The sequence below is a fragment of the Notolepis coatsorum genome (genome assembly GCF_963971535.1).
Source record: "Notolepis coatsorum genome assembly, chromosome: 18".
NCBI lineage: Eukaryota > Metazoa > Chordata > Actinopteri > Aulopiformes > Paralepididae > Notolepis > Notolepis coatsorum.
The window spans coordinates 13,034,111-13,061,290 of NC_140182.1; the positions used below are offsets into that span (position 1 = coordinate 13,034,111).

The window sequence follows — 27,180 nt, forward strand, 5'->3', positions numbered from 1 at the left end:
CCTACTTTTAAATCTACTTAAGTACTAAAAAGTAAAAGTACATTTTTCTTTGAAAGGGATAGACCAGGGGTCTCAAACTCATTCCATCGTGGGCCAAGTTTTCATTTTAACTATACATTGCACCAGGTGAGTTAGTTGAAGAGGTGAGCCAATTAGTGAAATCATCAGCTGGTGTTTAGGAAAGGCTGGAATGAAACCAAGCATACACTCTGCCCACAATGGAATGTGTTCTGTGATAGACAATGCTGAAATGAAAGAACAGAGGACACTTTTTTTGCATTAAAATTATTTAATGCACTTCTCCATTGAAGGTAAACTAACATGGACGGCATTCACATCACAGCATGAATAATATCACAATATTAAAAACAGAATGGTGTATCCTGAATAATATCAGAATATTAACCACAGTATACTGGATTATCCTGAATAATATCACAATATTAAAGGCAGAATACTGGAGTACCCTGAATAATATCACAATATTAAAGACAGAATACTGGAGTACCCTGAATAATATCACAATATTAAAGACAGAATACTGGAGTACCCTGAATAATATCACAATATTAACCACAGCATAATGCGGTTCTGACTGTCTATTCTTCTGATAGCAGGTGTTTAATCAAAGATCCGCGCTTTCTTGTTTTTAGTGCCTTTGAGGTGCTTTGGCACCATGAGGTGCAAGCATAGTCGTAGTACCCTTGAATGAGTGCTCCTGCCAGAGTCTTCAGGGTATTCTTGTTTACCAGAGAGGAGATCCGGTACAAGAATCTAGTTCGTTGGTTGACTTTTTTTATTACATTGGATGCCATTTTGTCACAGGAAAGATTTGCCTCTAGGATGGAACCCAGGTAGGTAATTTCATCTTTCCTTGTGACAATATTGTCACCCACTGTAACTGAGAAGCCGTCGGTCTTGCTGAGTTTGTTATTTGAACCGAAGGGAATGGACTCTGTTTTGCCCAGGTGTAATGATAGTTTGTTATCAGCGAGCCAGATGCAGATTTTGCCTAGTTCCGAGCTGAGGGTTTTTTCAACCTGCAACTTGTTCTTGTCAGAGACCAGCAGGGCTGTTGCTATGGATGATAGATGGATGGAGAATAGAACAAGTGAATAATTGGTATGTGTATGTATATATATATATATATATATATATATATATATATATATGTAATAAAACACATATACATATATACCATAATGGCAATAGTATCTAAAGTAAATAAGAACATAACATTTTAAAAATTTCAACTGTCTTTTTTGTCTTGTTGTGCAAAACTTGTAAGTCGCTTTGGATAAAAGCGTCAGCTAAATGACTAAATGACTAAATGAGTAAATGTAAATAATCTCTCTTTTTGATAATAATAATAATAATAATAATCTCTCTTTTTGAAAAGAGTCCTACAGACGCCAACACACAAGGGTTCAGTGAATAATGACAACGGACCCAAACGCCACGGTATCATGAAGAAAACAGAAGCTAGAAGCCACACAGACTTTTATTTTTGTGGAAATACCCGTTACTGATCGAATATCATGGGATATAAGTAACAATTTTAATGAATACTGCTAACATATTAGGTCTTTGGTGATAATGAGGAACACTGTAAATGTGGGCCATAAAAGCGCCTTTAGGGGTCAATTAAAATACCAATTTAAAACCTAAAATGAGGAGATTCACAAATGCATGTAGGTGTGACCTTGTTAGGGTGTCGCCCTCTAGGCTATAGGCTGGCTTTATCACAACCCTCAAGCCATGAATGCATCATCACCAAGAGTTTATGATTAAAATCTCATTTTGAAAGAGGCTCAGGCGAACTCTGACACAGTGCATGACGTATTGATAATAGTTTGGGAGTAATAGGCTCAAAAGGCACGGTGGTGTAGTGGTTAACACTGTCACCTCACAGCTAGAAGGTCCAGGGTTCTATTCCTGCTTGGGGACAGGTTTCCGCGTTGCCAGGTACCCAGGTGGGGTATCTCCCAGGCCTTTCTGTGTGGAGTTTGCATGTTCTCCCTGTGCTTGCAAGGGTAGTCCAGTTATTATTATAAACATGTTTACACTGACTGGACTGTAGAGTAGAACACCTCTTAGGACCTCTGTTGTTATTTACTGAGTCAATCATTATGTTTCAACCAAAGAGTTATATTGTATAGTAGATTTGAACTCACTAGATCATTCACTTTTGACAATCTCATACAAAAGCCTTCATCATAAGCCTGTACTGTAGACCTATACACCAGTCCTGAAGACAGAGCTTGACTGCCCTCTGGTGGTCAGTAATAGAGCCTACAATGGTCACAACTTCAAGAAGGTTGAGTTTTGACTTTAACCAAAGGACAAACCGATGGCATATTCTCTGCAGATTTCCTTTTGACAATTGTGTAAATGGCTGCATTTATATAGTGCTTTTATCCAAAGCGCTTTATAATTTGTTCCTCACATTTTACCCATTCATCACACATTACATTACATTTGTGCCTCCCTCCCTACCCAGTGATATGGACGCTTTGCAATTTGCATACAGGCCAAACAGGTCCACTGACGATGCAGTCTCTCAAGTACTACACAGTAGTACCCTCTCTCACCTAGACTGCCAGAAGGGGGGCTATGTGAGACTGTTCATTGACTACAGCTCAGCGTTCAACACCATAGTCCCCACCAAACTGGTGGACAAGCTGATCGAGCTGGGTCTGAGCTCCGCTCTGAGCGCCTGGATACTGGACTTTCTGAGTGAAAGGCCCCAGGCGGTCAGGGTGGGCGGTCAGACCTCCAACACCATCACCCTGAGTATCGGGTCCCCCCAGGGCTGTGTTCTGAGCCCCCTGCTGTATTCACTATACACACATAATTGTGTGGCCAAGTTCAGCTCAAGTTCAAGTTCAAGTTCAAGCATGAATTTAGAAGAAGAAAAATGAGGTCACAGTGTTCGGTATAGACATATGTACAATGTTCTGAGTTACCATATAATATACAATACACAATACTATGCAGTGTACTAATGTACAGTACTATCTAGTGCAAAGCAGAAATGGGATGAGGTACAATTTTAGGTACAATTTACAGTAAGGTGTACGAGTTGTAGTGCAATCCTTCATCCATAAATATAAAGTGTGGGGAGTGGGTGCTACAGTGTGTTTGTTTAAAGTGGGTGTGTGCTATAAAGTGTGTGGAGTGGGTGCTACAGTGTGTTTGTTTAAAGTGAGTGTGTGCGTGTGGATGTGTGTGCTATGTGCGTTTGGTGGTTGTTGTTGTGTAGTGTTCATTCATTGTTCGTTTAGCAGCCTGATGGCCTGGGGATAGAAGCTTCTTCTGAGTCTTTCTGTGCTCGCCTTGAGACTCCGGTATCGCTTGCCTGACCGCAGCAGTTCAAAGAGGCAGTTGTTCGGGTGACTGGAGTCTTTAATGATTCTCCTAGCCTTGCCCCTGCAACGCTTGTTGTAAATGTTCTGGAGGGTGGGGAGCCCCCCTCCAATTGTGCGTTCGGCTGAACGTGTCACTCTTTGTAGTCTGCTTCGGTCTTGTGCAGTGCTATTCCCAAACCAGGAGGTGATGTTGCCGGTCAAGATGCTCTCTATTGTACATGAGTAGAAGTGCTCCATAGTGAAGTTTGTGGACAACACGGTGGTGGTGGGGCTGATCTCTGACAACGACGAGAAGGCCTACCGGGAGGAGGTTGATGCACTGGAACGCTGGTGTCAGGACAACAGCCTGCTCCTGAACATTGGTAAAACCAAGGAGCTGATCGTGGTTTTAGGAGGACACAGCAGGGGACACACACACCACTGTGGATAAACGGGGATACCATGGACAGGGTGAGCAGCTTCAAGTACCTAGGGGTCCACATCTCAGAAGACCTGACATGGACAACACACATAGACTCAGTCGTAAAGAAGGCGAAGCAGCGCCTCTACCACCTGAGACAGTTAAGGTAGTTCAGAGTATCGGGGAAGATACTCCAGTCCTCTACTCCGGAGCTGTAGAGAGCATCGTGACTGGAAACATCACTGCCTGGTATGGAAACAGCAAGGCACAGAACAAGAAGGCCCTACAGAGAGTGGTGCGCTCAGCTGAGCGTACTACGGGTATTGCACTACCACCCCTGCAGGTCTTATATAACAAGAGGTGCAAATCCAGAGCCTGCAGAATAATGAAAGACCCTCACCACCCCAACAACAGCCTGTTCAAGCTGCTGCGGTCAGGCAAACGCCTGCGAACACCAGCAACTAGGACAGAGAGACTTTGGCTCAGCTTCTTCCCCCAGGCCATCAGAGTCTTGAACACTGAACTCTCCACACACAAGCACACATGAGCACACACATAACACGCACACTGTATACGCTCACACACTAACAGTCACTTTAGCATGAACACACACACACACATGCTGCACACGCTCACACTCAACGGTCACTTTACACAATGAAAAGGTCACTTTAAAAAATAAAAAAAGAACGGGAGTGGTTCTTGTATAGTAAATAGATGGATATAGCAAGTTAGCATAAGGACACATAGTATAACTGTAGATTGTATAGTATAGCATTGTATAGTAGTGTACATAAGACCCAGTGCCTCATCCGTAGCTAACATTGTATTGCACTATCGCAGGACCTTAGCATGTCTTACCATGCTTTTTGTAAACTTTATGTACATTATACCTGAACGTCTTATTCTTATTACTTGTATTATTGCACAAATGTCTTATTCTCATTCCTATTCTTATTACTTGTATTATTGCACAATCGCTGCGGGCATGACCCCCCGCATTTCACTGTATGCTTGTATGCTGTGACAAATAAAACTCTTGACTTGACTTGACACATTCACACACCGACGGCGGAGGCAACCATGCAAGGTGCCAACCTGCTCATCAGGAGCAATTAGGGGTTAAGTGTCTTGCTCAAGGACACTTCGACACTCTGCCCAGGAGGAGCAGGAATCGAACTAGGAACCTCTGGATTACCAGACAACTGCTCGCCCCTGTTTTTAGGCTAGGAAGGTATTTTTTCCGGTCAACTTTATTTTTCTCTTGCTGTTGAGGTATTACTATTTTATGAATATAAATTAGGTACAGTCTCCTCTAAATCATCACACTGTCAATGGTCAGATTTTTCCTGTAAGCTAGCTGGTTTCATAACCCAGTACAATCGCCCCAAACAGTGTTATAATGGGGTTAATGTATTAATTTATTTTTAACAAATATATTTTTTATATTGATTGATTGATTGATTGAAAACTTTATTAACAGATTGCAGAATGGGTACAATACAGTACGGCTCAATTGCAGCCACCTGTAGGTGCTCTTTGAGAGCGGTTTTGAAGGAGGGTAGTGATTCACATAATTTTACGACTGTGGGTAGGGCGTTCCACATTGTTGTGGCATAATTGCAAAACGTGTTCAGTCCCTTGTTTGAGCCGAATCTGGGTTGAACATGGTTTGTGGAACTCCCTCTGGTGTAGTGGTCGTGGGATTCACTGACCTTTGGGAAGTATTTCGACATGTACATGTACATGATGATATCTTAGTGGTGTAGTGTATCTTGTAGACCAGGCCCATTGCAAGTTGCTGTACACTGTTGTCTACTCTAAGCCATCCTAGGTGATTTTCTAATCACCCTTGTTTGAGCCGAATCTGGGTTGCACATGATTTGTGGAACTCCCTCTGATGTTGTGGTCGTGGTATTCACTGACCTTTGGGAAGTACCTTGACATGTACATGGGTACCTTTGTGGTGTGTATCTTGTAGACCTAAATGCTAAACTAAACATTTAGATATTGATAGTATAAAACTGAGTTCTTTGGATTGATATGATGAGCCAGGAGACGAAGGTGAAGTCAATCAATGGTATTTATTGACAAGAACACAGAGAACGAGGAACAGTCCTGGAGACCACAGCCCTCCATGGGAGCTGTGTGGCTCCAGAATGATGACACAACCATGCTTTTGTACAATGTGGGTTCCAAATTTAGCGAGCCACTGGTTCAAATGGGATGATCAGACAGGCTTGGTCGTATATGGTAGTCTAAGGATGAATCTGGTCTCACTGGCCTGTGGCCGGAGGACGATATAGCCATGCATGCACATTAGGTCACACAGGTCACACAGGTCATCAGGTCAAAGTATTCTGGGTCCCGTCTGGCTGCCTCCTGGCACATTCCAATGTACTCATGGTGACCAGAGGAGCTGGATGTAAAATATTAGACAGTAATGAACTGAAAATACCCATCAACCCCTCTTTTGACATTAATCAAATATTAGTCAACACAACAGTTCATTAATGGACCATACCTGCCGATTATCAACCATTAAACACATCATCAAGAAAACTAAACAATAGTTAGAGAGGTGAGAGAGAGAGAAGAGGGGGGGATTGAGAGAGGGAGAGAGAAAAGAGAGAGAGAGACACAGATTTGCAACTTTCAAAATAATTACATCTAACCCTGAACCCCCCTTACTCAGGTGCACCCCTTCCGTTCGGATGCATTCCTTCCCTTACTTAGGATACACCTACCCCCAAATGATTTCAGGTAGACCGAACGTCGGGACAACCGGCTTCTCAGGGCCGCCTTGTACCCGACGCAGGACCCCTTTCCCCCAACAGAGATGCAGGTCTCCACTTCCGGGCCAAGGTCTCCTTCTTGAACGAGAAGTCCCCGTTCCAGAGTGCAGCTCTAAGGCAAGATGTCTCTTCTGGTGGTCTGCCTCAGTGTCTTTGGGCCGTCTTCTCCGCCTCTCCCCAGCTGGTACCCCGTCTCTTCAGCTCTGCCTCAGTGTCCCTCCTACTGCTGTTCTTCCTTCTTGTCGTAGATGATCTGTACCAGGCTGTGGTGTTTGGCCTCGCTGGGTGGAGGAGATATGGGTAATGAACTGAAAATACCTATCAATATGACCACTGTTAGGGTAGCGTCAACTTTAGCCCAAGAGCAGAACACAGGGGAGAGGAGAATGAGGAGGTTTAGGTTGTTTAATCGTTAGGTACCAAGCAGACAGGGTAAAATGATCACAATGTGCGACAGGTGCGAGCAGGGTCACTCCTCGTGATTCTCAGGAAACGTCCTGGCTGGTAGTGTCTCAGGAAAACAGCGTAGACCGGGCGGTAGGCGATCCTGGGCACAGGGAGACAGGGTTAGGACAAAGCAAGGATACAGACAGAGAAGCAAGTAGGTTACGTCCTCATACCAAGGTAGGTGTAGCAACACTCGGACGAGGAGTGGCAGGAAACGCAGGTCTCATATCAGGGCTGGTGATGATCTGACGAGTCTCAGGTGTGTAGACTGATCCTGGGTGACAGCGTGTGGAAGCAGGGACAGGAAGGTGCCAATATAAGGGCATGGAAGCAGCAGGAGAGAGAGAGGTCCTGGCTGCGTTATTTTTTTTCCTAGCCGCATTTCTGGCAGACGCTCTCTGATTGGCCACTGACTGACACTCTCTGATTGGCCCTCTGACATGTTTGCCCAATCGCGTGACGAGCTGTGTCTTTGCCCATTTCCACGTCGAACAGCCTGCAAACTACCAGGCGTTCTATCGCCATGCTCTAAGACAAACTCTAACCTTAACCAACTTCGAAAGAGTGCCTAAGCTTAACCAGTGTAGAAACAGGCGTCGGCCAATCAGAGAGCGTCTTGCCAGAAATGCGTCTAGGGAAAAAAAATAACGCGTCCTGGCTGCGTGTAGTCTTTTACCAACACACTTGCAGTTCCGCGTTCGGGTTCTGCGATCTGATTGGCCACTGACGTTTCTCTCTGCGCCAATCGCCACGTAGCTGCGGCCGCGCAGGTTCTCATTCAACTACTGTCCAAGAGTTGCTGTATAACAGCAGCGTGATTAGCGTAGTTCGTTTTCTTGAAAAGTATAGATATTAGTAATATCTATACTTTTCAAGAAAACAAATGCTGTATCTTGTCGGTGGAGAACAAAAAGACACGTAGCCTTTGCTTTAAAGGGGAACTATTTTACTATTTCTTTCACTATTTGGGCACTTTTACACAATTCCTGTGAGTCTATGGAACACCTCTGTAATATATTTTTTTTTTTATTCATTGTTTTGTATTTCTAATCAAGTCCTCAAAAACAGCATTTTCTACCTCAAGATCTCGAGCCGTTTTGAGGCTGCGCTCCAACCGCTGTGTGCAGCTCATCTTGTATCTCAACATTAACATGCAGCGGTGTCTTTCTGACATCACAAATCGCACACATTTTCAAATGACTCAGTTCAGTGAGGGTGAATATTGTGAGAGGAGAATTGGAAGAATGCGCCAATATGAGAATTTTGAGACATAGATCATATTAATATAAGTTCACATAGCTAGGAAACAATGCTAAACACTCAAAAATGCCATTTATAAGATAGTTCCCCTTTAAAATCCTGTCGAAAGTCTGGGAGAAGCTGTTTTCCTTAAAGCAGTGTTTTCTCTCTCTCTCTTTTCTGGCTTGCGGTGGCTATTCTGAAATTAGGCAATATACGATTATGTGAGCGTGCATGTGCTATCAAGAAAATATATGAAAGTTATTACTTCAACCCTAAATCCGTGGATCTTTAAAGCACTACACGGGCTGGCTCCACTGTACCTGGCTGAGCTCCTGCATCACCCGACCCCATCCAGAGCCCTAAGGTCTGCTGACCAGCTGCTGCTGGAGGTGCCTAGGACCAGGCTCAAAACTAGGGGAGATAGAGCCTTCACTGCTGCTGCCCCCCCAGCTCTGGAACAGCCCCCCCCCCCCCCCACATAAGATCTGCCCAGAGCCTAGAGGCTTTTAAATCATTGCTCAAAACGCACCTCTTCTCCCTGGCCTTTGACCAGATTTAGCCTGCCACTTGCATATGACGTCCGCTGTCACCCTGGACTTTTTATCTTGTCTCTTTTATATTGCACTTTGCCCTTGCTTTCTTAAATGTACTGTACAATACCTTTTTTCCCCCTGTAATTTTGCTGTATTTTTTTTATTGCATTGTATGTGTTTTTAATCATGTGAAGCACTTTGGTTTGGCTTTTAGTCATTTGTAAATGTGCTATATATACAAATAAAACTGACTTGACTTGACTTGACTTACAATTGCCTTGCATGTGGGGGGCAAATGTGACATTTGACATGTTGTTTTAGAATCAATATTGTGTGACCACAATGTTAGATGTAAATAGTTTTAAATCATTATACTGTAGATCTACGACAAAGCAGATGCAACTTCCTTACATAAAAGTTTGGTAAGGATATTTGAATGGGCTTTAAACCACTTTCAAAGAGCACCTATACGGGAGACTGCAATTGGAAACTGGCCCCTGTAAATGTCCAAACCCAACCCCCTCCAATGTACAGTTTCTTCCCCCTCAAATGTATAATTATACTATCTTTTTAGACTATTTGTGTACTCATAAACAGTACTGTATATCTGTAGATCTGGTATGTCATCATCATAAATGTAAATGTCTATGTAACATACTGTCTACTGGCTGTATGTCATGTATCATAATATGTTATGATGAATTGAAAATAGGGGACCCTGATGTAAACAAGACGAAAGCCTTTCTCTGGTCTGCATGCCCTTAACAATTATGTGTATTGAGCTGTACTGTATTGTAAATTCAATTCAATTCAATTCAATTGTTAGAATTGCCCCCCCCCCCCCCCCCCGCGGTCTCTCTACCATTGTGTTCTCCATGGGGGGCACGTCACGGGCTACGTCACGGCGCGTCAGAGCCGGTGGATGCAAACGCACTCGAACGCAGCGACGCGACGCACAGTCCGTGAAGTCGCAGGTGACTGAAGAAGAAGAGGGCTCTCCTGAAAAGACAACAACAGACACGGATGTGTGTATATTTATGTCTCCGCAAACAGTCTATCGTGGATGTATGATAGGCGGGCTATAGTTTAATATAATTAATAATAATAGATTTCCTTCTGTATCTCTATAATCTCAACAACATGCGCTCCTCGGCGCGGCTGGTCGCGCTCATCATCCTCTGCGCGCTCCTCCTCCTGACCGACGGGGCGAAGCAGCAGCAACGTCCCTGTATTGTGGTGAGAATAAGATCGATGCTACAATTAATTAAATTCACTATTTCACGCCATTTTATCTCGTATATTACGTTGCATGCCGTTCGTTACAATTTTGTCATTAGAATAATTGAAATAAGATTGCAAATCGCGGATTGGCTAGTATGGCTGCATCATGTAGTGAGACAGTTAATCCAGTGACCGTACCAAATACGATTAAGAGTGAATGACACGCTTCCGGATACAAATACATCCCTGTTTGTTTACGATAATGATGCGAGCATTTACATTACAAACACCATCATCAAGCCAACCCCCCCCCCCCCCCCCCCCGCAGGTGCGTGGACAACAATGCTTTAGTTTGGTCTTTTGTTATCAAGTCAAACAAGTTGCAACATGGTGTAGCTCTGGCAAAGTCTCCCTCCCTCTCTCTTTGTGTGTGTGTGTGTCTCTCTGTCTCTGTCTCTCTGTGTGTGTGTGTCTCTCTGTCTCTCTGTGTGTGTGTCTCTCTGTCTCTCTGTGTGTGTGTGTGTCTCTCTGTGTGTGCGTGTGTCTCTGTCTGTCTGTCTCTCTCAGGGGTCTGGCTTGTGTTAAACCTCACCACTCTCAGTGCTGAGTGTTATCAGTTTCCTGCAGGACTGGCCTTTCCTTCCATGTCACTCAGCTCGCCACCCTTCAGATAGGCTGCCAAATAACACCATACTCACACATACCCAAGATAGTGGCGTTCTGCCCTCTTACCCCCAGTGATTCACACCCTAACCCTCATCAGCAACAACAAGGCTCAGATTGAAATTCTTGATTGATTGATTGATTGATTGATTGATTGAAAACTTTATTAATGAACAGATTGCAGAATGGGTACAATACAGTACGGCTCAATACACACAATTGTTAAGGAGATGCAGCCAGACCAGAGAAAGACTTTCGTCTTGTTTACATCAGGGTCCCCCATTTTCAATTCATCATGCATGAACCTCACCCTATACTAGTAGTCCTTGGTAGGGCTGGGTCATTAATCCCTCACCCTACTACTAGTCCTTGGTAGGGCTGGGTGAGTAATCCCTCACCCTACTACTAGTCCTTGGTAGGGCTGGGTGATTAATCCCTCACCCTACTACTAGTCCTTGGTAGCGCTGGGTGATTAATCCCTCACCCTACTACTAGTCCTTGGTAGGCGGGTAGGGCTGGGTGATTAATCCATATTTTCTTTCAATTTAAATTATGATTTAGTCTTCTCACAATCATGAAAATAAGATTAACGAGATCTTGATTATTGTGCTGTTGCTCTTGTTGCTCATCTTGTCTTGTGTTGTAAATCAAGTGCACCCTTCGTTTACAGCAGTAGTTTCAGCGTGTCTCTCTGGTTATTTAGAAGTTTGAAGGTTGGTATGTATCTTGTAGAATATGACAGAAAGGCAGTCTTTAGTAATTTGTAGAAGATGACAGAAAGGCAGTCTTTGGTAGCTTGTAGAAGATGACCGAAAGGCAGTCTTTGGTAACTTGTAGAAGATGACAGAAAGGCAGCCTTTGGTAACTTGTAGAAGATGACAGAAAGGCAGCCTTTGGTAACTTGTAGAAGATGACAGAAAGGCAGCCTTTGGTAACTTGTAGAAGATGACAGAAAGGCAGCCTTTGGTAACTTGTAGAAGATGACAGAAAGGCAGCCTTTGGTAACTTGTAGAAGATGACAGAAAGGCAGCCTTTGGTAACTTGTAGAAGATGACAGAAAGGCAGCCTTTGGTAACTTGTAGAAGATGACAGAAAGGCAGTCTTTGGTATCTTGTAGAAGATGATAGAAAGGCAGTCTTTGGTATCTTGTAGAAGATGACAGACAGGCAGTCTTTGGTAACTTGTAGAAGATGACAGACAGGCAGTCTTTGGTAACTTGTAGAAGATGACAGAAAGGCAGCCTTTGGTTGAGAAGAAAAGTAAAACAAATTGTTGTCGTCATATGATGTTCTCAAATTAATGAGTGATTGTGTTTAACACTTTGATCGCCGGGGTTAAATTCATAATTTACCATCCCTCGCCAGCCCTATTTAACATGGAGAAGTTCCCCTTCTTTGCAGGGCTATAACTTTTTAAATTTTATTGCTAAATTGACATTACTATGGCCCATTCAACGTCCTATATCTATTGTTCAGGGTGTAGCAACGTTATACTTTTTCATTCACATATTCATACTAAAATACGGTCTAAAGTATAAGTATGTTTTTATCGTTTTCTGCAGCTTTCTCCAGAACTTGATTTATAGCCCTAAATGCATTATATTGATGATCAAATACAGTTTGGTAGGTCTGTGCGAGATAAAAAATGTCAAATGGACGTACTTCTAGAAGTTACTACGTATGATCTGATGATGACCGGATGGGGGGGGGGTCGTTTATAATTCCGTGGGCAACATTATATCATTCATCTAGTGTGGGTGATATGATCATTAGAGCAGTTAGTATCGAAGACATTAAAAAATAAAGCTGAAACTCACCGTAGCTTCCTCTCGCCGTTGGGAGATGAGCGTGGAACAGAATTTGTTCTATTATGGGATGTCGAAATATCCGATCCATTTCCAGGTTGTATAATAGTATATACGTCCAAATCATGTTGTTTATCGAGTTATTGGTAACGGATCACTATCCGTTGTGATCAGCTCGAGTCCTGGGACTATTAGCGAGTGATCGGACCGAATTGAAATGAGCACCAGCTTCCACTTCCTGTTTATGCCCTGGGCGATCCGCCGATCGGCCACCAGATGGCGCTCTTGAACCGTTGTAGAGTCGAGAGGGGCTCAACAGTACATCTCATGTCTCCGGGGGAGAAATATGATTTCGATCACAGATTTTTGAAATATTGATATCAAAGACGCTGTCCAGCGTCTTCGGCAGAATGAGCATGGCGGGGAAAGACGTGTTTCAGCGTCAACGGCGATTAAAGTGTTAATAATCATGATTTCAATATCAATCAAAATAATCATGATTATGATTTTTGCCATAATCTAGCAGCCCTAGTGGCAGGGATACTTTCAGTATTGGCCGATACAGCGCATTGATCCGATCCATTGCTCTTATGGAAAAGTACAGACCATTCGTTTGGGGTCATGGGACAAAAAGATTGAGGTATTATTTATTTTTCATGGTTTCAGAAAATCAAGTCTCTTGCTTTGATTTCTGACCTGGTTTCAGACTCTAATATCGGGGAAATTCTCAAACACCTCTAGTACTCTACCATGTTTTAGCCTGGTATCGGTCTCAAACACCTCTACCATGTTTTAGCCTGGTATCGGTCTCAAACACCTCTACCATGTTTTAGCCTGGTATCGGTCTCAAACACCTCTACCATGTTTTAGCCTGGTGGTATCGGTCTCAAACACCTCTACTGTGTTTTAGCCTGGTATCGGTCTCAAACACCTCTACCATGTTTTAGCCTGGTATCGGTCTCAAACACCTCTACCATGTTTTAGCCTGGTGGTATCGGTCTCAAACACCTCTACCATGTTTTAGCCTGGTATCGGTCTCAAACACCTCTACCATGTTTTAGCCTGGTGGTATCGGTCTCAAACACCTCTACCATGTTTTAGCCTGGTGGTATCGGTCTCAAACACCTCTACCATGTTTTAGCCTGGTGGTATCGGTCTCAAACACCTCTACCATGTTTTAGCCTGGTGGTATCGGTCTCAAACACCTCTACCATGTTTTAGCCTGGTATCGGTCTCAAACACCTCTACCATGTTTTAGCCTGGTATCGGTCTCAAACACCTCTACCGTGTTTTAGCCTGGTGGTATCGGTCTCAAACACCTCTACTGTAACTGAGGGGTACAATTCCCTGACTGTATTGATAAGTATGGTATCATTAAACCACTACCTGCTTTATGTACTTTAAATACTGGCCACACAGTACATGATGTAGATATGATGAACACTTTCCCACCTGATGAAACAAAGTCCACACAAATGTATAAATCGAATATTTTATATAGCAAAGGGTATATACAACGTTCACTTAATGACATTTATGATTTGAATGCACTTGTAAGGCAAATTAGTATTCGTAGGTAAATCAACATTGAATGTCCAATCTCTGGTTACGCAGGGAGCAAGTATACAACCTGGTTCTTTAGGGAACTATAGCGATGGTACTTAAATGATTATAGCTGGATACACTAAAGGGGGGTCCCGCTGGTTGTAAGTCAGTAGGGGGGGGGGTTAGGAGAGCCGCTGGCGATATCCCATCTGGCCGACGATTTCTTGGGAGAATTCAGAGTGCTGAACACGGTGCCCACAGAACCTCGGTCCGCAGATGAATACAGCTGGGCCCTCTTGTAGACGGTAGCTGCCGGTCCACAACGAAGAGACGTGAGGCGACCTCACTCGGGGTAGAGCGCCGTCTCACCTGGACTCCTCTCGGGGGGGTAGTTCCAACACTCAGCAGTGTTGGCCGTTATCCATGGCATAATCAAAGCACCCAAAGCACGTAGATAATCCAAGCCGTGGAGGGCTCGCCGTCGTCCGGGTGAAGTAATCCAATGTACAGGTCCACTCGTCCTGGCCCAGAGCTCCTCGGATGCAAGCACCACACGTGGTCTACCCAGCCTGGTTAAGACTCTAGATAACGCCAGGAACGATGGGGGTACTGCTCACTTTATAACTCTAACCGAACGATGCACCATACATAATAGACTATTATTAACTTAATAGAAATACGTCCCACTCGACGGTATAGTGCCAAACTATGACAATTCAACTATTAATCCACACGATGTCTCAATGCCTATTCTGAGGCCAAGTAGGCCATACTGCACCACACGTGCGTCGTGGGTGAGGCTTCACGTCTGTTACTAGGTTGGAGGGTAAAGGACTAATGGACTAAAAGAAAGTTCTACTTTACTTGCGCCATATATATATGCGCTGTGAACAAATAGTACCATTCGTATTTCGCCAGACGTATTCCTACGCGGAACCGGGCTTGTAACGACATGTTCGTCGGCACGATTGAACTTGAACCAAGGGGCTTGGCTGCTGGCGCCAGGTTCTCGTCCAATGGTAGAATGAAACTATTATGGGCTGTTAGTAGACTAAAGGGATATTCAGTGTATATGTACAAGGAATATACAAGGGATATCAAACGATATACAAATACTATTAAATATATATCCATAAATAAATATATATATTCGGTTTAATCTGATCCTTCACAACATCTACCGTGTTTTAGCCTGGTATCGGTCTCAAATAGGGGTGGGAATCACCAGAGGCCTCACGATACGATATTATCACGATACTTAAAGGAAAACTCCAACATTTTGGGAAATTAGCTTATTTGCCATCTACCCTGGAGTTAGACAAGAAGATGCATACCTTTTTCTTCTCTGTGCATGCAGTAGGAGTAGGAAGACATTTGGAACTAGGCTAATGGAGGAACCTACTTCCAGTGACTGACGCTAAGCTAGGCTAACGGTGCATGTCTTCCTACTCCTACTGCATGCACAGAGAAGAAAAAGGTATGTATCTTAACACTCCCAACATTTTGGGAACCCTGGAGTTAGACAAGAAGATGCATACCTTTTTCTTCTCTGTGCATGCAGTAGCAGTAGGAAGACGTTGGGAACTAGGCTAATGGAGGAACCTACTTCCAGTGACTGATGCTAAGCTAGGCTAACGGTGCGCGTCTTCCTACTCCTACTGCATGCACAGAGAAGAAAACATTGGTAAATAAGCCAATTTCCCAAAATGAATGTTGTGTCTGGACCTGAATGTTGTGTCTGGAGTCTGGACCTGGATGTTGTGTCTGGACTATGAGCACCTGTGGAGGTTTATTGACATGCTTATGCTCTCCTTGTGCTACCTTTAGTTAAGTACTACTGTCTAGTATTGTAAAATAATAACTGAATGAACATTTCTATTCTAATATGTACCATGACGAGATGGCTTTTCTATGACGTATAGTATGAATGGACATTTTTAATATGCACCATGATGCTTTTCTATGACGTATGAATGAACATTTCTAATATGCACCATGATGCTTTTCTATGACGTACGATACCTGGTTTTAAGTCTGACTTTAAGACATTCAGTAATATATAGACTCTCCTGTAGTGATGCACCGATGTGAAAATTGTGGCCGATACCGATAACCGATATTAATATTGCTGTTCTGGCCGATACCGATATTTACCGATCGATATCTCTGTATAGAAAACACTTTTTTATGATAATCAAATAAAGAGCTATTTTCCAAAACGCATAATTTTTTTACTTTTGTAACTTATTTTCAGAAATGACTGATATTTTGAAACTATTTAAGGCCAAAACATGTAAAAAGATTTTTTTTTTTTTTTTTTTTTTTTTTTTTTTTTTTTTAATATCGGCCCTATCTTGATATCGGACCGATACCGATGTGTAAAAAAACGGCCATATCGGCCGATATTATATCGGCGGCCGATACATCGTGCATCACTACTCTCCTGTTGAGCTATGCCATGAGATGAATAATGGATGTCTATTACCAGATCATTGATTGACTTCAGCTCACATAGGAAATAGGAATGATACATCAGATAGAGAGAGAGAGAGAGAGATGTGGGGGAGGTTGAGGGAGACGGAGGCAACTGAAGCCAAGTTATAAATCTAATTTATAAACATTATTAGCTGCATTAATTTACCCAAATTATGTACAATGGGTGTTGGGGGGGTCTGTTATGAAAGCCTGCTTATTATTTCACTGGCTCATGTTTCTGGCCATTTATCATCAGTGTGGCTGATGATAAACACACGCACGCACACACACGCACACGCACCATAGTCCACATTCCTCACAGGGCAGGCTGCATGCAGTATTAAGACATGGTTTGTCTCTACAGGCTGCATGCCGTATTAAGACATGGTTTGTCTCTACAGGGCAGGCTGCATGCAGTATTAAGTTTTACTTTTTATTATTATAATTTTCTTTTTAAGTCCGATGACGTCAACGTTTCGTTTACCGCGAACGAAACCTATGAAGTGTGCCGCATGGTCATGTCAACGTTCACGCGCACAATACATGCTTATTGCTTACCTAAGATTTGACTTGATTCAACAACAAAGCTGAAACGGTCGCAAGTGTAGTTGCACTTTACAAAGCTAGATGCAGACAACGCTAGCTGTAAAATTATATATTATATATATATAATAACAAATTGTTCTAAATAAATAATAATGATAATAAATAATTTTAAGTTTGGAATTTTTTTTTACAACTGAGGTAGGTAGATTACATTTTAGAGACTAAAGTACAGAAAAAAGGTACCGTTGGGTACCGGTATCGATTCACAGGTATCGGTTAAAATGTGAACGGTACCCATTCCCAACCCTATAAATGAGGGCTATTTTATTTTTTATTTTATTTAACTATTTTATTGCACTGTAGTACTGCATAATTTTACTGTCTATTCAATTTTTATTCTTTTTATTACTATTTTAAAACTGAATCAAACCATAACCAGAGAGGCCTATTGGGATGTTGGATCCTAATATGAAAAACTGTGATTTGCCTTACTTTGCTGCTATCTTTCTATGCTAGTTTTATATGTTTTTTTTGATGTCATTTTAAAACGGAATCAAACCGTAAACGGAGAGGTTTATTGGGATGTTGGATCCTAATATGAAAAACTGTGATTTTATATTTCTGCTGTAAAGTCATTTGAGCTGCAATTCTTGTATGAAAGGTGCTATACAAATAAAGTTATTATTAAAGTACTCAAGTATCAAACATTTATTTTCTTGTTCTGCATCATGTCTTCATATTTTGATGATTAAAGAAACGTTCCATCTTTGATGCATTCAACTTGTTGCCCTAAGGGGTTAGTGTTCCTCAGTTTATTTATTTGTTAGGTGAGTAAAATTATAAAGTACAATAAAATATAAATACATCAATACAAAAAAAAGTGTAAATGCTTAGTCACCCCCCCCCCCCCCCCATTGGATCTGATATTGGATCAATTAGTTATCAGAGACGCTACTTCCACCTGTTTCACTAAACCCTACCCTAACCCTTCCACCTGTTTCACTAAACCCTACCCTAACCCTTCCACCTGTTTCACTAAACCCTACCCTAACCCTTCCACCTGTTTCACTAAACCCTACCCTAACCCTTCCACCTTTTTCACTAAACCCTACCCTAACCCTTCCACCTGTTTCACTAAACCCTACCCTAACCCTTCCACCTTTTTCACTAAACCCTACCCTAACCCTTCCACCTGTTTCACTAAACCCTACCCTAACCCTTCCACCTGTTTCACTAAACCCTAACCTAACCCTTCCATCTGTTTCACTAAACCCTAACTTAACCTTAAACCCACTACTTCCGTTGTCCTCGCTCCCGTCGCCGTGGAGATGGAATGTTGTGTACCCAGGGTTGAGAGACGTGATAAGAAATCACACAAAAAGGGTGTGCATGTTTTGCAAGCCTGCATAGCTGGGTGGCCAAGTTGGAATTGTTTAGTGCCGTCGTACACCTGTGTAATAATAATAATAATAATAATAATAACCCACTCAATCAGTCCACCCTGATTTGTAAAACATTCACACCCAGAATGACTGAGATGAGGCTCTGGGTGGCGGTCGCTCTGTGGTGTTCACTGACCTACATCTGCTCTGTGTCTGGGTCCGACAGACTGCGGCTGCAGACTCATTCCTAATGCGTTATGTTGCTGTGTGATGTCTTTTAGTGTTGTCAAAAAATTTCTATACATATCGATTCTGAATATTTAAAACGGTTTCAATACTCATTTCCCGCAATATCGATATTTAATTATTCATAATATATATATATTTTTTATAAGGAAGTTTCATTGTTTATTTCAATACCTGTAATAGTACAGTAGTGCACAGCCACACACACACACACACACACACACACACACACACACACACACACGTCACACACACACATACACACACACACACACACACACACACACGTGCATTCAGTTAAGTTGGAATATGACTGTAATACAAACAGCTCAGTTTGTCAGGTACATGCAACACAGATTACAGTGTTTACATCCGTCTGCTTGAGAAAATACCATGTTCTGCAATAAAAATGATTGAAGTGAGATGAACAGTTATTTTTAAATGTGTGATCTAAAGATAAACAAAGGGTTTTAAAAGTGTTATATTTATCTTCTCTTATAGTACCAGAGAGAAACCGAGGAGAATCAACCAGCAACAAAAGCAAAATTTATAAAAGAATATATATATATTTATCTTTTTTTTTCACATTTTAAGATTGAACCTTTTTCCCTGTGGTATCGAAAATGGTATCGAATATCGCTACTTTTCAAGGTATCATATCGAAGTTCCAAATTCCAGGATTCGTGACAACACTACTCCTAATGCGTTATGTTGCTGTGTGATGTCTTCACAGACGGACTACTACTACGAGTACACAGAGTGTGACAGCACAGGATCGCGGTGGAGAGTGGCCATTCCTCAGAGTCCGGGAGCCTGCACTGGACTGCCAGAGCCAGTACAAGGCACAGAGTGCAGTAAGTATAGTGTGTGTGTGTGCGTGTGTGTGCGTGCGTGTGTGTGCATGCACGCGCATGTGCATGTTTCTCACCCTCTTATCAATGGCCCAAAATATCCACAACAACCTGATTGGTCCTGTTTGGCCAACCACAGAGCAAAGCTATAGGCCAATAACCTCAGAGCAAAACACTGTCACACAACCAAACTCTACTGGCTTACTTCACTATAGTCACAATTATTTGCTTTATTTATTCATTAAAGAATTGGGACAGTACATATTGATGGACACTTTCATATAAATATGCCAGATTACAGCCAGAGACTAAAGTTACTAAACTACACAAACTTCATAATCACAAGAACAGACCACAGTACATGTACAAGTTACTAAACTTCATAATCACAAGAACAGACGACAGTACATATACAAGTTACTAAATGTCATAATCGCAAGAACAGATGTATGCGGCGGTTAGGTGGTCGAGCGGAGATTGCGTTCGTCACCAGCCCCGGAGCTGTGAGCTTGGTTCGCCTGTTCGAATCCAGCTCACAGCTCCGGGGTTGTCACCAGCTTGGCTGGCCGTCTGCACTGATACAATTGGCTGTATCAGAGGGTGGGAGAAGCTGGCGGGGTGGGTCCGGGTCGTTGTAAACAGCGACTCCTACAGTTCGGTCGGGGCGCCTGCTAAGCGCGGATTGGACGTGAGGGGGATAGTGTGGTCCTCCCACACGCTACGCCCTCTCAATGAGAATCCGCGCTGCCAGGTGAAAAGAAGCGGTGATTGGCTGGACGTGTGTCGGAGGAAGCACGTGGTAGCCTCCACTCTCCCAAATGATCTGACTGTGGGGGGTAAAGCGCAGCGACCAGGAAGGGACTGGGAATTGGCATACGACTAACATTGGGATGGGAGAAAATCGGAGGAAAATGGAGGGGGAAAAAGACCAATAAAAAAAAAAAAAAAAAAACAGATGTACGCATTTAGTAGAAAGTTGTACACAGAAGATTGTAATCATATACGTCTATCTATTGAAAAAAAACGTGCCCTTGTTTAGCTTGTTATGTTCTCCAATTGAAGGCACAGCGATAGAGAGGCTGTGGAGAATGGAGAATGTTACCATCAGTCTCCAGTGGTCAGTTATCCACAGGTGGAGTTGCCCATATGACTGCTCAGTGCATGCTTCAGCAGGGCTGTTATCCTGTCATGGTTACTGCTATCTGTGTTGAATGCCAGTGAGTGTGTGTAAAGCTAGGGCAGTGCAGCTAGTTGATTCTGATTCTCGTTTGTTTGCCAGTGGGGTGTAGAGTTAATAACCCTGACTCACCCTGATGGAGCCTGGCGAATGAGATTTGAATTCTGTGGAAACCACCCTTTACTATATATGGTCACACAAATCAGTCTTCTCTAGACTGTTTCAAAGTGACGACAATAACATTCTAAATTAAAAGGACCCAAATTTATTTCCTGTCGCAATGTTTGCTGATGTAATAAAGGGAATAACGGGAAATACCTTTGGGTCCAAACTGTTTTCCTAGCACCAGAATTCCACTGATACCGTCTATACTAGATCTCACTACAGTAGTAATACAGTTTCATACCAATGAAGATCTCTTCAAGATTACTTTAATAAGATGAGTGTAGTTTTTTTTTGGGTTTACATGTTATCCCTGTGCTTAACAGTCCAGGGTTAAGGAAGCATAGGAAGGATGTTAATCTCTTAACATGCACCCAGAAAAGCTGCCTTTTTCCCCCCTTGAACTTGAGGACTGCATACTTTCTTTGAAAAGCCTATCTTTATACTTTATGCTTATAACACATGCATAAGCCTGGTCTCTTTTGAAAGATAACATTCTGAAGTTACTAATGCAAAAAAGGAAAATCACTTTTAGTGCTAATGTTATAGAGTAACATAGGGCTGAACTTGAGTTGAACTTGTGTACTAAAGATTTTCTGTAGCAGTACAAAAAATAATAATAGGTATTAGCTGGAAAACACTGCGAATCCATAGTCCATGTCTTATGTAGTACAGGTCCAAATTTTATAAAAATCCATTCAGAAATTAGTCTTCTAGAGAGATCCGGGTAAACCGTGTGCCAAGAAAAAAGCTCCATTTCTCCATTTCCTAATCCACGGCGATTCATTTGGAATGTTTTTCACTTCTGGTTTTCACTCGTCACCTTTCACCTACAATAGATCCCTTATTCGCACGTCCCCATGTGGGGTATCATTGGAAAGCTACACTCATTGGCTACAAGTTACAACTAGGGCTGACCTTCGAAGCTTTTTTTGGCAATCGAAGCTTCGGGGCCGAGCTTCGATTTTAATTCGATGCTTCGAGAAAAAAAAAAAAGATTAATTTAATTATTCTTTTTTTTATCTTATGTTGTGGGACTTGTACAGCACTTTGGTAAACTTTGTTGTTTTTAAATGTGCTCTATAAATAAAGTGGATTGGATTAATTAATTAAGTAGCCCCTTTCGTGACTGTGACGCAGCCAACAAGGTTTCACTCGGCTGCCCTGCCTGGGTGCAGTGGGGCTGCTCTCACAGCCAACGACATGACATTACATAATTATGTTGCAACCTTCGTCTATCAAGCAAACAATTATATAAATATTTATATGTAGTTGATAGAGACAAAGGCAGAATTCGACTTAATTAAGCACGTTTTATTAAGACATATTTTTATATGGGTCGGGACACTTTAAAAAAGCAGCACAATGAACACAAATCTGTCCGACATAATAAATAAATAAATAACAAACGGCATTGCTTCGCTTCTTCGTCGACATGTCTGCTGCACATGTCCTTGTTGTTTTCAACACAGATAATCTCCACGTGCTTGTTGTAGAGAGGTGGAGTCGAGGCGGCGCTTACTTTCGTTTCATTGGAATGGAGGCGGGAAGGTGCCGCTTACTTTCGTTTCATTGGCATGGAGGCGCAAGATTTGAGGCAAAAAAATTATAATTTATATATATATATTTTTTTAACTTTGATTTTATTTTTTATGTTCGAAGCTTGTGCCATCGAACGAAGCCTCGAAGTATTTAAGACAGCCCTAGTTACAACCCCAATAATTTTCACAATCGGCGGATGATTGACAGTTCTAGAGCGTCGGGAGTCCGGGGTGGTAATCTGACGCTTGCGCATAGAAAGTTGCGGAAAATAGGGAAGTTATAGGGTAAACAGGGACCAGAGAGCTGATTCTCCAAGGCTCTGATCAGCGAAGTATAGTGTAGCATCCATAGATATCTATAGATATCTATGGTAGCATCGCCCTCTTGTGTTCAAATCAAGTCATGTCGCTGGCCTGCTGTCAGTCTATATGCAATGTTTCATCGTTTACTCTACCTTTTAGTTGGTGAGACACACACACACACACACACACTTACACACACAGACACACACACACTCTCACAGACGCAACCGGTCACATAATCCCCAGCAGGCGGGGATAATTAAAAGGCCAGCCAGGCACAGATACTGGCATTGTCCCACTGTGCTCCTCAAAGCAAATAGCTTGTTGAATGCACCTCAGACACTCATGTAATCTCCTGTCCTCAAACGGACACTATATATAGCCTTTACATTGCTTCAGGGTGCATTCCTCTCTAGAGGTGAAAAGTGAAATGGTACTTTTCTGAATGTCCCTTTCTCTTTTTACGTTTCCTCCTTCCTGGTTACTGTAGTTTGCAATGAGTCAGCAGAACTCTGAGATCTAGACATGGCACTGAATCACATTGCTTCAGGGTGCATTCCTCTGTAGAGGTGACAAGTGAAATGTCCCTTTTTTTTTTATTTCCGTTTAACTTTTTCTGTTTTCTCCTTCCTGGTTAGGTTGCAATGAGCCAACAGGGAATGCAGAACTCTGACATCTGCTATTGTGTGCTCATAACCAGGCTTAATTGACATAAAGCAAATGTGTCCTAACCTCTGTATTATAGCATGTACAGTAGTGCTGTATATACCATTTATATTTACATCATATATATATCCATGAATATACCTGCATATAATCCTTCTATATACCAACCTATACACCTGCATACAGTATAACCCATATAACTCTGTATGATAGCATACAATAATGCTGTATAGTTGGGGCGACAGTGGCTCTGGAGGTAGAGCAGTTGTCTGGTAATCCGGACGTTCCTGGTGTGATTCCCGCTCCTCCCGGGTAGCGTGTCGAAGTGTCCTTGAGCAAGACACTTAACCCCTAACTGCTCCCGATGAGCAGGTTGGCACCTTTCATGGTTGCCTTCACCATCGGTGTGTGAATGTGCCAGTGAATGGGTGAAAATGTGAGGAACAAATAGTAAAGCTCAACTAGGTGACATGTGACCCTTGGCATGAAATGACCACTTTACTGCTGATGACCATATGAAGTTATTAAACACTTTAACACACTTTTATATATTTATTAGCAAAGAGATTTGCACTACAATTCATACCTCATTGCACCTTACCCTAAGTTGTACCTGATCCCATCGCTGCATTGTACCTCACTGTTACTCTTTTTTTACTCTGTATTGTATATTGTATATATGTATATTGATTGACTGAACACTTTTTGTTTACGTACTCTTGACTTTTTCTATTTTATACTTTTTATCTATTTTATCTAGCACACTCTCAGGAGCTCATACAGAAAAAAGCATTTCATGGAAAAGTATTCTGTATTTTACTATGAATATTTAACTATTAAAAAAACTTGAAACTTGAACTTGAAGTGCTACCAATGAAGATACAACTTCACTTCAGCAAAAGCAACTTCCAAACTAGATCAAGATTTGTATACATGAGTGGTGAGTGGTGACTAATATTCCTTTTTTGTTTCCTCATTCTGCGCCTAACTCCTTCCTGTCCCCCAGCGTTCTCGTGCGAGGCGGGGGAGTTTCTGGAGATGTCGGCTCAGGAGTGTACGCAGTGTGCAGCAGGAAGCTACTCCCTGGGCAGTGGGATCCGCTTCGACCAATGGGACTCCATGCCTGCGGGATTCAGCAGCCTAGCAACCTCCCTTGACAACAGTCCCCATGGAGAGAACCACCTCACATGCAACAGGTGAGAGAGAGAGAGATATAACACCGTAATAATGGAATATAAATCTTTCACCATTTCAAGCTGGAATATACAAGGTCTGAGGTCGACTGCCCTTCGAACTAAGAGCAGAAACCCAGACTTTATCACAGAAATATCAAACACAGACATAATGGTCCTACAAGAGACATGGCTGAGGAAATGGTCCTACTGGCTGTCCTGCAAACTACAGGGAACTGCTGGTACCATCCACATCCACCAAGCTAACAGGGGTTAAACAGGGGAGAGACTCCGGAGGTATGTTAATATGGTACAAATCAGAACTAACCCACTCCATTAAGCTAATCAAACCCGGAGCTTTTTTCATCTGGTTAAATATAAATAAGGAACTTACCTCAACGAGAAAGATGTCTTCCTTTTTTTTTTATCCACTTTTTCTCCCCATTTCTATTTTTCTCCCATCCCAATTTCGTATTATCCAATTCTTCCCTCCCCCGTCTTGAACGTTGCTAGACTATGCCTCCCACTGGTCGGCTGTAGTGAGGACAGAAGCCTTGCATCACGTGTCCCCTCTGGTACACGAGGAGGCAGCCTGTCGCATCTTTTCACCGCAGCAGCTCGAACTCTCAGGCATATGCGAGCAACGTTCAAGACAGGGGAGGGAAGAATTGGCACAATGGAATTGGGATGGGAGAAAAAATTGAAAGAGGAGAAAAAGTGGATAAAAAATAAAATAAAAAATGGGACAAACGCCAAATTGAGACTCTGCATGCAGAATTTTGCAAATCCATTCTCTGCACCCAACAGAAAACACCAAATAATGCATGCAGAGCAGAACTAGGAAGATACCCACTAATCATCAAAATCCAAAAGAGAGCATTTAAATTGTATAATCACCTAAAAGAAAGTGACCCAGACACACTCCATAACAAAGCCCTCACTTACAGAGAGACCCTAGAGAGCCAAATGGTTCTGGGACTCTGCTCACAAACACAAGCAGAGCCACCAGACAGTAACCACACTGGACTAAACCAAATTATAAGAAAACAAAAAGAAAACTATCTGACGTTGGAAAGAATCATCCCAAAACCAGAGCAGATTGGAATGCTATTTGGTCCTAAACAGAGTACACAGTGGCTGAATACCTGAGCACTGTGTCTGATCCAAAACTAAGGAGATCCTTGACTAGGTACAGACTCAGCGAGCACAGCCTAGCCATCGAGAAAGGCCGCCATAGGCAGACCGACCTGGCTCCCAAAAGAAGACAGACTGTGCACACAAGATGAGGTGGAAACCAAGCTACACTTCCTAACAACCTGCCCACTACACCAAGACATCAGAGACATTATACTTCCCACAAATTGCAAACACCCAAAGAGACTTTGAGAACATAGCAAATAACGCAAAACTCCCATACCTACTGTGAAATACAACAATGTGCAAACAAAGCAGCAAGATTTCTGAGCTGCTGTGACAAGAAAAGGACATCCAACGGAATACAACCACCATAAAGACTATCAATCACCCATATATTTCTGTACTATACTGATCTCTTTTTTATTGTTTTGTTTGTTTTAACACTGGCGTTGGCAATGTAAACGTATGTTTCCCATGTCAATAAAGCCCTATGAATTGAATTGAGAGAGGGAGAGATGGATTTAGTTCTGGTTCTGTTGTCTCTTATGTTCTGCAGTTCGTCCTGGGTGCCTCAGGGAAACTATCTGGAGTCCAACAGGGATGAGTGCACCGTCTCTCTCATCTACGCCGTCCATCTGAAGAAACAGGGCTCCGTCAGCTTTGAGTACCAGTACCCAGACAACAACCTGCTCTTCCAGTTCTTTGTGAGTCTACTTATTTGTTAGTGGACCTTTCAGTAAGTTCAAGTTCAAGTTTCTTCAATAGTTGTCATACAGAAGTACAGAATACTTTTATACAAAATGCTTCTTACTGTTACGCTCCAGAGACTGTGCAAGACAAGATAAGTATGAAATAAAATAACATAGTATAGCATGTAAATTAGAAGTAAAAAAAATGAGGTCACAGTGTTCAGTATAGACATATGTACAATGTTCGATGCAGAATAGACGTAACTGAGTTACCATATAATATACAATACTGTGCAGTGTACTAATATACAATACTATATAGTGCAAGGCAGAAATGGGATGAGGTGCAATTTAGGTACAATTTACAGTAGGTGTATGAGTTGTAGTGCAAATCCTTTATCAATAAATATAAAGTGTGTTTGTGTGATCTAAAGTGTGGAGAGTGGGTGCTGCAGTGTGTTGTTTGTTTAAGTGCGTGTGGGTGTGTGTGCTGTGTGCATTTGATGGTTGTTGCATAGTGTTTATTGTTCGTTTAGCAGCCTGATGGCCTGGGGATAGAAGCTTCTTCTGAGTCTTTCTGTGCTCGCCTTAAGACTCCGGTATCGCTTGCCTGACCGCAGCAGTTCAAAGAGGCAGTTGTTCGAGTGGCTCGAGTCCTTAATAATTCTCTTAGCCTTCCCCTTGCACCGCTTGATGTAAATGTTCTGGAGGGTGGGAAGCTAAAGTTAAGTTAAAGTTAAAGTTATTAACACTTTGATTACCAGCCATGCGGTGCGCCTTACCCCCTGTTGAATGCCACCACCCACTTCAATGAT

The 27,180-nt window shown here is 42.4% G+C and overlaps 2 protein-coding genes across 2 annotated transcripts in view; one reads left to right on the forward strand and one right to left on the reverse strand.

Moving 5' to 3' along the window:
• LOC311245231 (uncharacterized protein) overlaps positions 1-27,180 on the reverse strand; it is a 459,760-nt gene that overhangs the window by 270,081 nt on the left and 162,499 nt on the right. The window lies entirely within an intron of this gene.
• Positions 9,754-27,180, forward strand: part of LOC311245472 (endosome/lysosome-associated apoptosis and autophagy regulator family member 2-like) — a 51,951-nt gene continuing 34,524 nt past the window's right edge. Inside the window, exons 1-4 of the mRNA XM_084335315.1 lie at positions 9,754-10,021; positions 19,401-19,521; positions 24,374-24,563; positions 26,233-26,380. Of these exons, the coding sequence (XP_084191441.1) occupies positions 9,926-10,021; positions 19,401-19,521; positions 24,374-24,563; positions 26,233-26,380 (555 nt within the window). The 5' untranslated portion in view covers positions 9,754-9,925. The remainder of the gene's footprint in view (positions 10,022-19,400; positions 19,522-24,373; positions 24,564-26,232; positions 26,381-27,180) is intronic.